This window comes from Aquarana catesbeiana, linkage group LG11 (genome assembly GCF_042186555.1).
Source record: "Aquarana catesbeiana isolate 2022-GZ linkage group LG11, ASM4218655v1, whole genome shotgun sequence".
In the NCBI taxonomy this organism is placed as follows: Eukaryota; Metazoa; Chordata; class Amphibia; order Anura; family Ranidae; genus Aquarana; species Aquarana catesbeiana.
Genome location: NC_133334.1, coordinates 187,232,309 through 187,246,528, shown reverse-complemented (window position 1 = coordinate 187,246,528; position 14,220 = coordinate 187,232,309). Strand labels below are relative to the sequence as shown.

The window sequence follows — 14,220 nt, the reverse complement described above, 5'->3', positions numbered from 1 at the left end:
CATCACTCTCCCACCCCCACCCTTCCCCCACCTTACCAGGTTTGCCCAAGAGGCTTTAATCGTGACCACCTCATACACTCCCAGTGCCATACCCATTCCTACCATATTCCCCCCAGCCACTGCTAAAGGTGTACACATGTACCAAATTTTAAGTGTAATACCATCCCCTTCTCTCATTCCTACTTAACATGCAAATTCCTTCTACCACCCTTTGCCAAGCCCATAGTTCTTCCCATCTTCCCAAATCTTCATATCAGGTATCCTAGCTCACTTGGCTCCTCTCCTTGAATTTCAGTCTCTGTTTATTTCCTTCAAACCAGCATGTTGCTCCTGTCGGGGAATCAAAAAAGAGAACCTCCTCAGCTGCCTCTACCCGTAGCCTAGCTGGGTACAGTAGAGCATATTTTACTTCGAATTTTTGTAAGGTGCGTTTGATCTCCACAAACCCCTCCCTGCGTCTCTGCAACTCTGGTGAAAAGTCCGGAAAAAAAGAAATTTTAGCTCCTTTGTAAAAAATAGGCCCATTTTCTCTGGCTTTACGCAGTAAAATTATTTTATCATAGTGGTTCAGGAGCTTCATTAATAGAGACCTGGGGCGGCCTCCAGGAGGCGGAGCCCTGAAGGGGACCCGGTGAGCCCGTTCAATCGCAAACTGTAGAGAAAATACTTCTCTTCCGAATATTTCAATAAGCCAACCTTCCAAAAAAACATTAGAGTTATGCCCCTCACACCCTTCTGGAAGCCCCACTACCCTTACATTGTCCCTTCTTAAACGGTTTTCCATATCCTCCATTTTTTCAGTAATTCTGCCCAGTTGATCCTTCATGATTTTAACATCATGCTGTATTGGAAATACATCATCTTCCATTTGGCTCACCCTTCCCTCCAGAGCTGTTATCCTCTCTACTGCCTTTTGCAACTCTTGCTTTATTAATAATAGTTCTTCTTTAACCTCTTTAATTTGGCAGCTTAAACCCTCCAATGATGTTTTACACATATTAACCGCTTGTAGTACTTCCCGCAAGGTGGGTTCTGCGTCTATAGTAGGAGCATTAGTAGGAGCATTAGTTGATAATGGTGTATGAACATTTTCCCCCATCCCTGTGCTTTTAATGTTGTTCACATTCTTAGGCCCCACTCCTACTGCGGTTGATGAAGCCTGTCCCTGACTTTTCCTATCCCCAGATGCTTTAACTTGCATTGCTTGCCCAGTTTTTGTGGGGGTCTGCTCAGGGGTATGCTCAAATTTCTCCAGCTTTGCTGCTGCTGCCGCCGCCTGATTTCCCTTTTCCTTTGCAGATCGCAATGACTGCGTCCCCAGATTCTCCATGTTACCTGGTTCCTCCCCTCTTTTCCTTGACATCACTAACTTTAAGTGTCTAAGTCACACAAAGGAAAATAGAGGGGTGCACAGCAAACAGCAGGACCCAGAGTGGTCACAAATGGCAAATGTCACTAGAAGCAGAAGCAATATAAGTGGCAATGTGGCGTTTAAACAGGCAATATTTATGCTGTACACTATTACTTGATCCTGAAACTTTGAAAATTGTACCACAGTTACCCGTGCACTCCTCAGTCCCTTTATCTTGTGATGCAGGGTCGCTTGCACACCGTCTCTTAGCAACAGCAACAGCGAACAGCAAGCTGTCAGGGCCTATGCCCTATTTCAAAGTCCTGCTCACCTGCCCTCTCCAAACCTCGGATTTCAGCAGCACATCATCTGGATTCCAGCCAACCTCCGGGGGAGTTCTTCAGGTGCCACCTAGCAGGGACCCCCCGCTCTGAAGCCGCCAATCTTTCACCCTCACTGCTTCCGAATACTTTCGGTTCCCGGGACTCCAGTTGCACAGTGGCGGCAGCAGCTCCAGCGGCACAGCCACAGTGCGGGATGGCTTTCAGAGTATGGGCGCCGGTTCCTCCTCCGCCGGACCACTCCACCACACTCGCCCTCTACCGCACAGAACACCGGGGACAATCTTACAAGGCGCAGAGCTATCTAATATTGCCGGCCGGGTACTTCAGCAATAGCAATACGCTGAGAGGAAACTCTCATCACACCGCTCGTTCACGCTCCACACTCAACCAACCTGGAATCCGTACTTAAGCAGCTAGTTCATGCTGGTACACCTTAAAAAATATGGATAACTCCAGGGCCGGACTGATATCATTTTTCTTGGCTTGGACTGCGAGGTATCTTTAGATCTTGGTCACGATTCATGCTTTTGACAGAATTTTACTGGCAAGAGGATATTCTTAATCACTTGATTGAAAGAAGTTTTGTGTTTTTCTGTTTTTCCTGGAGATTGCTTATGTTGTATCTGAGGGTCCTACACCTCCATGATGTTGGGAGAGACTTTGTCAGCTTTGAAGCTTTGACAGATATTCTAAATTGTGGCTCTCCATTGGGGGGTTGTCTTGTTGCCCTATTTGAAATTCTGTTTGACTAGTACACTCTTGCCATGTCTTTCTGATCTTTCAGTGAAATTTTTAATTCTTACCTTGGCACAGGATTGCCTGTGCTGATATTACACTCTGGTATGGGACATCTTTGTAGCTGAATGGAACCCAGGTCCTATTGCTTCAAATTGTCCCTTACTTGGGTGGAGGGGATCCTAGTAGACAAAGTCTCCCTGCTCAAAGGTGAGCCGGCATGGCTTTATAGTCTGTAGAATGGGGTGCAAGCCCAGTCACAGCTGCAGTAATGCAAATGAACAAGAAACTCTGATGGCTTCACTCCAAACGAAAGATCCAAAAAATGTCTCAAAATCCATAAGAGCAACACAGTACACAGACAGGGGAGGGAAGAGGTTAAAGTGTTTCACACAGCAAACGTGCGTTCTCAAATCCGTTTGTGGTGTGAATAAAAGCGTTTTTTGAAACTTTCCTTGGGAGTGCAGTCATCTGCATTTCTTGTTCATTTGGGTGGAGGGGATGTTGGGCAGTTATTTCACTGAGAAAGAAGTCTTCTGCTTCTGTGGTGTATTTTCTTTTTGAAAAACATTTCTTTTTTTTAACTAGTTAAATGTTTGCACATAGTATATTATGAAGCCATCAATAAATTAATTATAAAATCTGCCGACAAGGGAGGTAGCACCGTAGTGCAGGATAAGGATGATTACCTAAAGGAGGCGTATTGCCTCCTTTCAGATAAGAATACCTATACCACTCTTAAAGATCATTTCCCCGAATACCAACTAGGTTTAAAATCTCTAGTCAACAAGGCATTTGAGGATGGGGTTGCAGACAAAAGAAAAACAGTTTTTATTACCAAATATCAACAGTACTCACAGATCAACAGATACTTTTATCATCTCCCTAAAGTCCATAAATCCCTAATACATCCACCAGGAAGACCCATCGTAGCCAGCACTAACAGTTTCATTAGTGGGCTTTCACACTACATAGACTTCTTTCTCCAGCCCATTGTCGCCAATCTCGCTGCATACATCAGAGATTCGAGTCATGTACTAGACACTTTAAAATCGTATATGTGGGAAGAAAATTACTTATGGACCTCATTATGTATGCTTGTTATATACATCTATTCCACATACAGTAGGCATCAGAGCCTTGCATTGCTTTCTGTATAAAGACCTCACCATCAATTCAAGACAGGCCCAATTCATTATAGAAGAGACAGAATTTTGTTTACAACACAATTACTTTACGTTTCTAGACCAATTTTTTCTTCAGCTCCAAGGCACTGCCATGGGGGAAAATTTCGCTCCATGCTATGCAAACATCACCATGGGGTACTGAAAGAGTTTGCCATCTGGAACCACAATCCCTATGCCCGACACATTGTGTATTACGATCATTATTTCGATGACATCCTCATCATATGGAATGGCACAGCGGAACAATTCTCTTCCTTTGTATCCCACTGCAACGCAAAAGAACTTGGACTCAAATTTACCCATGTGATAGACCCAGACACACTCATCTTTTTAGAGCTACAGTTATCACATGAACAAGGTAACATAATTTCTCAGACTCATTGTAAACCTACTAGCGGTAAACTCCTATCTGCATTTCACAAGTTGCTATCATCCCTCATGGCGTAAAAACATCCCAGGAGGCCAATTCCAAAGGCTACGTCGGAATTGTACCAAAGTTGAGGACTACAAGAGACATGGTCAGACACTTGTAAACAAATTGTTAGAAAAAGGTTTCCCGATGAAGCCTTTCAGAAACACTCTCCACCCCCCCCCCCTCCAGAAAAAACTGTAATAATAGTAAAACCAATATAATCAGATTTACATAGTTACATAGTTGGGTTGAAAAAAGACACAAGTCTTGTGTCTTTGTGGCCACTCATTAAAATTAGAAGAAAAGAGGTTTACCCTTAAACTACGTAGAGGGTTCTTTACTGTAAGAGCGGCAAGGATGTGGAATTCTCTTTCACAGGCGGTGGTCTCAGCGGGGGGGCATCAATAGTTTCAAGATACTGTTAGATAAGCACCTGAGCGACCGCAACATACAGGGATATACAATGTAATACTGACATATAATCACACACATAGGTTGGACTTGTGTCTTTTTTTCGACCTCACCTACTATGTAACTATATGTAACTATGTAAGTCCATCAAGTTCAACCAAAAAAAAAAATACAATCCCATATACACAAACCTACACCCACAGTTGATCCAGAGGAAGGCAAAAAACCCAAGCAAAGCATGCTACAATTTGCTACAGCAGGGGAAAAAATTCCTTCCTGATCCCCCGAGAAGCAATCAGATTTTCCCTGGATCAACTTTACCTCTATATGTTAGTACCCAGTTATATTGTGTACATTTAGGAAAGAATCCAGGCCTTTTTTTAAAGCAATCAACTGAGCTTGCCAGAACCGCCTCTGGAGGGAGTCTATTCCACATTTCACAGCTCTTGCTGTGAAGAAACCTTTCCGTATTTGGAGATTAAATCTTTTTTCATCTAGACGTAAAGAGTGTCCCCTAGTCCTCTGTGATGACCTTAAAGTGAATATCTCAACACCCAGTTCATGATATGGACCACTTATGTATTTGTACATGTTGATCATATCCCCCCTTAATCTACTCTTCTCAAGAAGGAATAGATTCAGTTCCTCTAATCTTTCCTCATAGCTGAGCTCCTCCATGCCTCTTATTAGTTTGGTTGCCCTTTTCTGCACTTTCTCCAGTTCCCCGATATCCTTTTTGAGAACTGGTGCCCAAAACTGAACTGCATATTCCAGATGAGGTCTTACTAATGATTAGTACAGGGGTTCAATGATATCTCTCTCTCTGGAGTCCATACCTCTCTTAAAGCGGAGTTCCACCCAAAAATGGAACTTCCGCTTTAAGAGAAGGTGACCCCCTGACATGCCACATTTGGCATGTCATTTTTTTGGGGGGGGGGGCAGATACCCTCTTTTCAGAGTGTTCCAGCTCCCACTTCCTTCTGGCGTACCCTCGGCGCCAGAAAGAAGATCACCTCTCCCCCCTCCATCTAGGCAATCATTTGGGACACGTCACAGGTCCCAGATGATTGCACGGCCAGTCACAGCTCGCGCATGTGCAGTGGGTGCCCAGCTGTGAAGCCACAGTCAGGCACCCACAGTTGCGCCGACGAGCGGAGGGAGAGACGAGCGGGGCTTCGATCCCCCGCATCGCTGGACCCTGGGACAGGTAAGTATCTGATTCTTAAAAGTCAGCAGCTGCAGTATTTGTAGCTGCTGACTTTTATTTATTTATTTTTTTAAGCGAAACTCTGCTTTAATATAAGAAAGGACTTTGCTCGCTTTGGAAACTGCAGCTTGGCATTGCATGTTATTGTTGAGCTTATGATCTACCAAAACCCCCAGATCCTTCTCCACCATTGATTTCCCCAGTTGCACTCCCCCCTAGTATGTATGATGCATGCATATTCTTAACCCCCAAGTGCATTACTTTACATTTTATTCTCAATATTAAACCTCATTTGCCACTTAGTTGCCCAATTAGACAGTGCATTGAGGTCAGCTTGTAAATTGGAGACATCCTGTAAGGACGTTATTCCACTGCATAGTTAGTGTCATCTGCAAAGACAGTAATGTTACTTTTAATCCCAGACCCTATATCATTTGTAAAGATATTAAAAAGTAGGGGTCCCAGTACTAAACCTTGGAGTACACCACTGATTACCTTACGCCAGGGGTCTCAAACTGAAATTGCCTGAGGGCCACATGACAAGTTTTCATATCCCATGGGGGACGCATGCAAACTTTTAAAACTTCAAAAGCAATAAACGATACCAGCAATAATATACTATACTATACCCAGCACTGGTGTCAGCAAACACATTATTAACCCCCAGCACTGGTGTCAGCAAACGCATTATTAACCCCCAGCACTGGTGTCAGCAAACACATTATTAACCCCCAGCATTACCCCCCCCCACACTGCACAAATAGCCCCACACTGCACAAATAGCCCCAGACTCCATAATTACCCCCACACTGCACAATTACCCCCCCCCCCACACTGCACAATCACCCTCCACACTGCATAAAATACCCCCCACACTGCACAAATTTCTACCCCAGTCACCCCACTAAGGACTTTGCCTCAGTGTGATGGCTCACTCACCTCTCCTGGCAGTCAAGATCATCTGCCTCCCGAGTCCTCTCCTCCTGGCTTCCATACAGGCCTAGTGACAGGGGACCCAGAGAACACAATCTCCTGCCCTGAGGTGGCAGCAGCACCCTGGTTTTGGGCTCTGGTCAATCGTCAATGCCTAGGTGGGGCAGATCGATGAGCGGATCCTTCCTCAGCTCCTTCCTCTGCTCTGTTCTCTCTCTGGGCTGCAGCAGCGGAGAGGACAGAGGAGATGGAGAGGTAAAGCTCTTTGGCGCCTCCCCCTCTGCGGTGCCTGGGTGCAGTTCAAAAAGACGTCCTGGATAGAGGTCGACCGATATGGGTTTTTCTCTGGCTGATACCGATATTTAGAAATCGGGGCGCCCGATATATGATGCCGATTTTTGTGGCCGATATTTTAGGCCAATTAAAGAAAAAACCTCACCCACTCCACTCCTCCCTGATTGCTCCTGTCACTCTACCACACACTTGATGTCCTCAGTACAGATGGCACTGGTTGGCTGTGGCATGTGGCACTGGTTGGCTTAGGCAGGTGGCACTGGCAGGTGGCACTGTCTGTCACTGGCAGGTGGCACTGATTGGCACTGACAGATGGCACTGGCAGGTGGCACTGATTGGCAATGGCACTGGCAGGTGGCACTTATTGGCAGTGGCACTGGTTGGCACTGGAAGGTGGCACTGGTTTGGAACTGGCAGGTGGTACTGGTTTGGAACTGGCAGGTGGCACTATTGGCACTGGCAGGTGGCACTGATTGGCGTGGCACTGATTGGCGTGGCACTGGCAGGTAGCGGCAGGTGGCTATGGCAGGCACTGGGTGGCACTGATTGGCGTGGCACTGGCAGGTGGCGGAAGGTGGCACTGGTTGGCACTGGCAGGTGGCATTGATTGGCAGGGGCACTGGTTGGTGGTGGCACTGGCAGGCACTGTTTGGTGGTGGCACTGATTGTCACTGGCAGGTGGTACTGGTTGGAGGTGGCACTGGCAGACTGGTTGGCACTGCCAGGTGGCACTGACAGATGGCACTGACAGATGACACTGATTGGCACTGGCAGGTGGCACTGGCAGGTTTCACACTGAGCGGAGTGTAGCCGTGTGTAAAACTGACAAGGAGCTGTCCACACTCAGCGCTTGATGCTTGTGTGAAGCTGACACGTAGCACAGAGGAGAGAGGCAGAGGGATCTGTCAGAATTGAGGTTGATGTTGGGGTGGGCGGGACCAGCAGCTATCAAACACCAGCCAATGATTGGGCTGCTTAAGAAAAGGGGCGTGCCACATACACATAGCGGTCCGCCCAGATCCCATTGGCTGGTGTTTGATATTGGCCGGGTCCCGCCCACCCCCGACATCAACCTCAAATCTGACAGATCCCTCTGTCTCTCTCCTCCTGTTACATGTCAGTTTCACACAAGCATCAAGCGCTGAGTGTAGAGAAGGGAGGAAGAACGGCGGCCAGTGCTATATATCGGCCTAATGGCCAAATATCGGTCGACCTCTAGTCCTGGATCGGCCCTGTCTGCGGGCCGATCCAGAGTACGAGTCATTAACCACTACTCTCTGAATTCTGTCTTTTAGCCAGTTTTCTATCCATTTACAAATTGATCTTTCCAAGCCTGTAGACTTTACCTTACACATGACCTGTGTGTGGGGAACTGTTAGTCAGGTTGAAAAAAGACGCAAGTCCATCCAGTTCAACCATAAAAAAAATATATATATATATATATATATATATATATATATATATATATATATATATATATCGTACAATCCAATAGACCCAATTCTATACCCACAGTTGATCCAGAGGAAGGCAAAAAACCCCAGCAGAGCATGCTCCAATTTGCTACATCAGGGGAAAAAATTCTTTCCTGATCCCCCAAGAGGCAATCGGATTTTCCCTGGATCAACTTTACCTATAAATGCTATTACCCAGTTATATTATGTACATTTAGGAAAGAATCCAGGCCTTTCTTAAAGCAATCTACTGAGCTGGCCAGAACCACCTCTGGAGGGAGTCTATTCCACATTTTCACAGCTCTTACTGTGAAGAAACCTTTCCATGTTTGGAGATGAAATCTCTTTTCCTCCAGTCGTAAAGAGTGCCCCCTTGTCCTCTGTTTTGACCGTAAAGTGAATAACTCAACACCGAGGTCACTATATGGACCCCTTATATATTTGAACATGTTGATCATATCCCCCCTTATTCTCCTTCTCAATAGTAAATAAATTCAGTTCCTCTAATCTTTCCTCACAGCTGAGCTCCCCCATGCCTCTTATCAGTTTGGTTGCCCTTCTTTGCACTTTCTCCAGTTCCCCGAAATCCTTTTTAAGAACTGGTGCCCAAAACTGAACTGCATATTCCAGATGAGGTCTTACTAATGATTTGAACGGGGCAAAATGATATCTCTCTCTCTAGAGTCCATACCTCTCTTAATACAAGAAAGGATTTTGCTCGCTTTGGAAACCGCAGCTTGGCATTGCATGCTATTATTGAGCTTATGATCTACCAAAACCCCCAGATCCTTCTCCACTATGGATTCCCCCAGTTGTACTCCCCCTAGTATGTATGATGCATGCATATTCTTAGCCCCCAAGTCCGGGTATACCGTCTACAGCCACCCCTCTGTCCAAGGTTTTACTTGCCTCCTCATAAAAAGAAATCAGGTTTGTTTGACAACTTCTGTCCTTCATGAATCCATGCTGTCTGTTGCTTAAAATATTTTTTTCCAACAAGAACTCGTCTATGTGGTCTTTTATTAAACTCTCCAGTATCTTCCCAACTATAGAAGTTAAACGAACAGGTCTGTAGTTACTTGGTAAATACTTTAATCCCTTTTGAAATATGGGCACCACATTGGCCCTGCGCCAATCAAGTGGTACCACTCCAGTTAACGAGTCCCTAAAAGTTTGAAACAATGACCTTGAAACTACAGAACTCAATTTTTTTAGGATCCGTGGGTGGATGCCATCTCTTCCAGGTGGTTTATCCACCTTTATTCTGTCTAAATATTTCTGGACCATATCCCTTTTGAGCCATTGTGGATCATTTGGGGCTGTGCCAATTCCACCCCCATTATGGACATGTGCTCCCCCATGCTTCTTTGTATACACAGAGCTGAAGAACGTATTTAATGCATTTACCTTCTCTTTGTCCCCAGTCACCCACTCTAGATTATTTTGTAAAGGGCCTACATTCTCAGACCTGACCCTTTTACTATTAATATATTTGAAGAGTTTTTGGGAGTTTATTCCACTATCTTTTGCAATCTGTTGTTCATTTTGAATTTTTGCGTCCTTGATTTCCTTTTCACATATTCTGTTATATTTGTCACAGGGTGAAACGATCAACATAAGAAAATAACACACATAATTTGAAAACTTTGGAGTCTCCTAAAACTGGATCCACAGTTAATGAACCTAATACCAGAGACCCCACAAGTCACCTTTAGAAAAGCCAAAACTCTCAAAAATTCTTGACGTACCATACGCACTCTGCGAAAGCAGGTGGGTAAGCATAGGGGGTTCATTAAGGGTGGATACAACAAACATAGCATCCCCGACATTTTTTGCTGCATCACAATATGGACATTAAATGTCTCGAAGTGATGGCAATTGAGTATATCTCATAAAACTTTAATAACCAATGAGAAGTTTGCCCTACTTTGTAAGAGGGAAGCTTTTAGGGTTTTTAAACGAAACTAAACTAAACACCTTGTCCCCACATGGGTTAAATGAAGAATTGGAGACCAATAGCCTAATATGAGATATAATTCCCTTTTACCAATCTCTTGCCTTTCCCTTTCCTAAATATCTGCTTAGTTTTAATTTCAATTTGGGTTGGTTAGTTAATATGGTTTTTAAATATATTCATAAACAATTTTTTTTTTAATGATCAGTAACATCAATTACACCACATATAATTATGAATACCTTTCCAGTTCAGGCTACTGTATTTTTTTGGTTTTTAATAATAATTATTTTTTAATCAATTTAATTCATTTCTTTAATGAAATTTCAACTTAATTACGGTAATTATTTTATTTATCCTTTCAGTTCCTTTCTCTTAATTTAATTGAATTTATTAGCAATTTTGATTGGTAATTTTGTAATAAATTTTATGATGAATTTAAAACCAATAACAACAATAATAATAATAATAATATACACCATTTGATTTATATCGGTTTGGCTATGGTTGATTTACAGCTGAATTTTAATTAATTGCATGAACATCATTTTCAAATGGATTCTGAGCATTAAATCCTCCTCCTTTACATGTATGTATATATGTAGATACCTCTATATGCATATATGTGCAACAATCACTACCAATAAGATATTATATGTCATCAATTCATGGTTATTAGTTTTTCATCAAATTAATTAATTTATAGTCCAACTATATATATAATATATATATTTTATATCCATTTTTTATCAATATTCCGTTTGATGATCGCGCCATCTCCTATGTCTGTTTTTCTCTTTTCCTTTTTCTTTTTCTTTTCTTTTTTTCTGCATCAATTATGTTTTTAATTATTTAATACAAGTGCGCTGACATCCTAACATGTTCTCCTGGAGCAAAGGGTCACAGGTGTGTTCACAGCCTAGCACGCGTCCCAATTCTTGTCTTCTGGTTTTTGGGTATTTTACACGCCATTGGTTTGTCCCGTCACATAACTTGACAAAGCATTGGATGCAAAACATGTTGTCACGGTGAGGGACCACGTTCACGACTGCCTCCCTGGGCCTCCTCCCACTTCTCCCATTGGTTTCTGCCGGGTTCCTATGGCGCAGGCGAGTGACGTCATCGCTGGACGCCACAAACGTACGGAGCCACAGCCGGAACATCTGTGGAGCCGCTCACCGGGTATACACCACCCTCGGAACGGATCAGAGGTTCCCCTGGTTACTGTCCGCTTTGCCACCTGGGTCTAATATCATCCATGCCCACAACGCTGCTGGCACCCACAGTGACACACTGAGGTCCTTTCCATCCAGGGACAGTCATGGCCTAATGGAAGATTACGATCTGTGGATAGAATACTGGCTTTTGAGACTGTTTCTATGTAAGTTTGCTAATTCATTGCAATAAATCCTTTTTAACAATCAACCTAGAGAGGCTGTTTATATCACCAAGACTGAACTCTAATTTATCCCACTGGCATAGAGTTTAATACTAGAGTCTAAGCACTTTATGGAACATATTACTTCACCTTTTACCCCTTTCTCCCCACCAGGAGTTACTCCTAGCTGATAAGACTTCTAGGATGGTGACTAACCCTTTAATGCAAGTTTTCTTAGCAGGCGCCTAAACTTTTTCTGTTGCTTAAATATTATATTAGTGTCTGACCACTGTAAGTGTAAATTTTATACTTAAATGATGTATTTTCTGTGTTTTCTTAGAAGTCCTCCAAACTGTGGATTATGTGTCTCCCACAGAGAGAATTGTTTTTCAGACTTGCGAAAGAGAGAAAGGTTGCGTTGTTTTTCAAATGGTAAGTCCTTTTTTATGTGTGCATATTTCATGAACTACTGTTTGCTTTTTTTTTAATAATTGTATGTTTATTGAAGTTTTCAACAAAACAGAAGAAAAACAAGCACATTACAGAGAAATATCACTGTTCGTTTATATTGAGAGGAAAAAACATCTCTTAGTGAACAACGTCATAATCAGAAAAAGAAAAAAAAAAAGAAACCGGGGAGGGAGAGTACACCATGGGTCCTGTCACAGCATATATATCATAATAGTGGATAGAAAAATAATAATATTCAGGTTAATCATTTGAATATAAAAAATAAAGTGAGCTAATTATATGAAAATACACACATAGATGTGAATACATGTGGGTGGTAGTAAAAACCACAATCTACTGAGAGCAAGTAAATGACTCCATGAGTGGTAGAAATATATAAGTGCAAAACATAAAAACTCAAATAAAAAGAAGAAACAAAAAATGTGTACATGTGAAGTACAATGATATTAATTGCGTGAAAATCTGAAAATCAAACAAACTCAGTCCATGGGTTCAAACATAAAAAGTTCATCAGTGAAAAAAAGCTTCCATCCACTATACAGCTCAGCAGCAACTAATCCCCCTATGGGTGGATTGACAAAGGAGAGAGATGTGCAGGATGGTGCAAATCCACTGGCGGTGACTCCAATAAGTGAGAAAGTGATAAAGGTGGACTCTTACCCTCCGTGTTGGACCCCCTCCTTGGCAGGGTCTATCAGGCATGCAGATTTTTGCCCTCTGCAGGGACCGTGTAATGACCTTTGACCTTTTTTGCTCTGCAGCGCAGTTTTTCTTTTTATTTTTTAATCATTCGAATATGAAAGGGCTAGTCGCCTCGGAAATAATTGACAGCAGTTTAGGATAATGATTCAAGATTGAAAGAGGAGTTATCCCAAGCATCCCATATCTTTGAGAATTGAGGCATTGAATCATGTATTACCGCTGTCATATGTTCCATTCTACGTATCTGTGTTATAGCCAAGATCAATTGAGCTTGTGTGGGAGTGTTGGGAGATAGCCAGTGAGTAGGTATTACTCTTTTGACAGCTAAGAGAATATATGACAGCAGCTTATTGGCATGTTTAGGTATTCCAGGGACTGGAAGGCCTAGCAAGTAATGAACCGGGTCTTTTGGAAGGTCCATCTCCAACACCGATTGAAGCACTGATTGGACCGAGGACCAAAATGGCAGGATTAACGGGCATTCCCAAAAAATATGGTAGTGTGTTCCCATATCTCGTGAACATCTCCAGCATTTCTGAGATATAGAGGGGTCATATTTATGGATAACCTCTGGGGTCCTATACCAGAACATAAGGACTTCGTAGGCTGTCTCTCTCTGCTCCACGCATCTGTAAATTTTAGATATAGAGGTCTAGATCTTCTGCCATTGAGGGAGGGATATAGGAGTAGGAAGTAACTTGGCCCATTTTCGCATGTAAACATGAGAATCCACCATAAGCGTTTTGGAATCATGGAGGATCTTATATATACAAGAAATGAGACCAGGTTGGTATGGACCTTGGGCACATAAAGCTTCAAAAGCATTGGGTTTTTCTAAGGTCAGAGCAGGTGATATAGAATGGAAGTAGTGCTTAAATTGAAAATAAGAGAATAAGAGCTTTTTGGGTATATCAAATTTGATTTGGAGTTCTTGGAAAGAAAGTAATTTGCGAGTTACAGGATGTACTAGGTGACAAAGCTGAAAGATGCCTGCTTGGGACCATGGATACATATTATTGTAGGAAAGACTATCCGGAATTTCCGGGTTGAAAATAACATTCAAGAGAGGTGGGCATGGAGAAGAGAGAGAGAACCCTTTTGTTACGTTTTTTCCAGATGGATAGAGTAAACAACATTGGTCCTAAACAAATATGTCTGAGCTGAGATAAAGAAGTAGTTAAATCAGCCCATAGCATTGAACAAGGGTGTACAGGGCTAGTAACACTCAGTTCCAATTCCGACCATCTGCTTGTCGCAAAGCGCGATGACCAAGAGATGATCGCTGTGAGATGAGTGGCATAATAGTATTTGCTAATATCAGGTGCTCCCAACCCCCCCTGAGAACGAGGAGCAAATACCACTGTGCCAGCAATCCTGTGTGCTTTAT

General features: G+C 43.0%; 1 protein-coding gene across 13 annotated transcripts in view; it reads left to right on the top strand.

Annotated features, from left to right (window-relative positions):
- DUS2 (dihydrouridine synthase 2) overlaps positions 1-14,220 on the top strand; it is a 1,383,726-nt gene that overhangs the window by 357,610 nt on the left and 1,011,896 nt on the right. For all 13 annotated transcript variants that reach the window (XM_073605117.1, XM_073605118.1, XM_073605124.1 and 10 more), the window contains one exon: positions 12,001-12,092. In XM_073605117.1, coding sequence (XP_073461218.1) covers positions 12,001-12,092 — 92 coding nt within the window. The remainder of the gene's footprint in view (positions 1-12,000; positions 12,093-14,220) is intronic.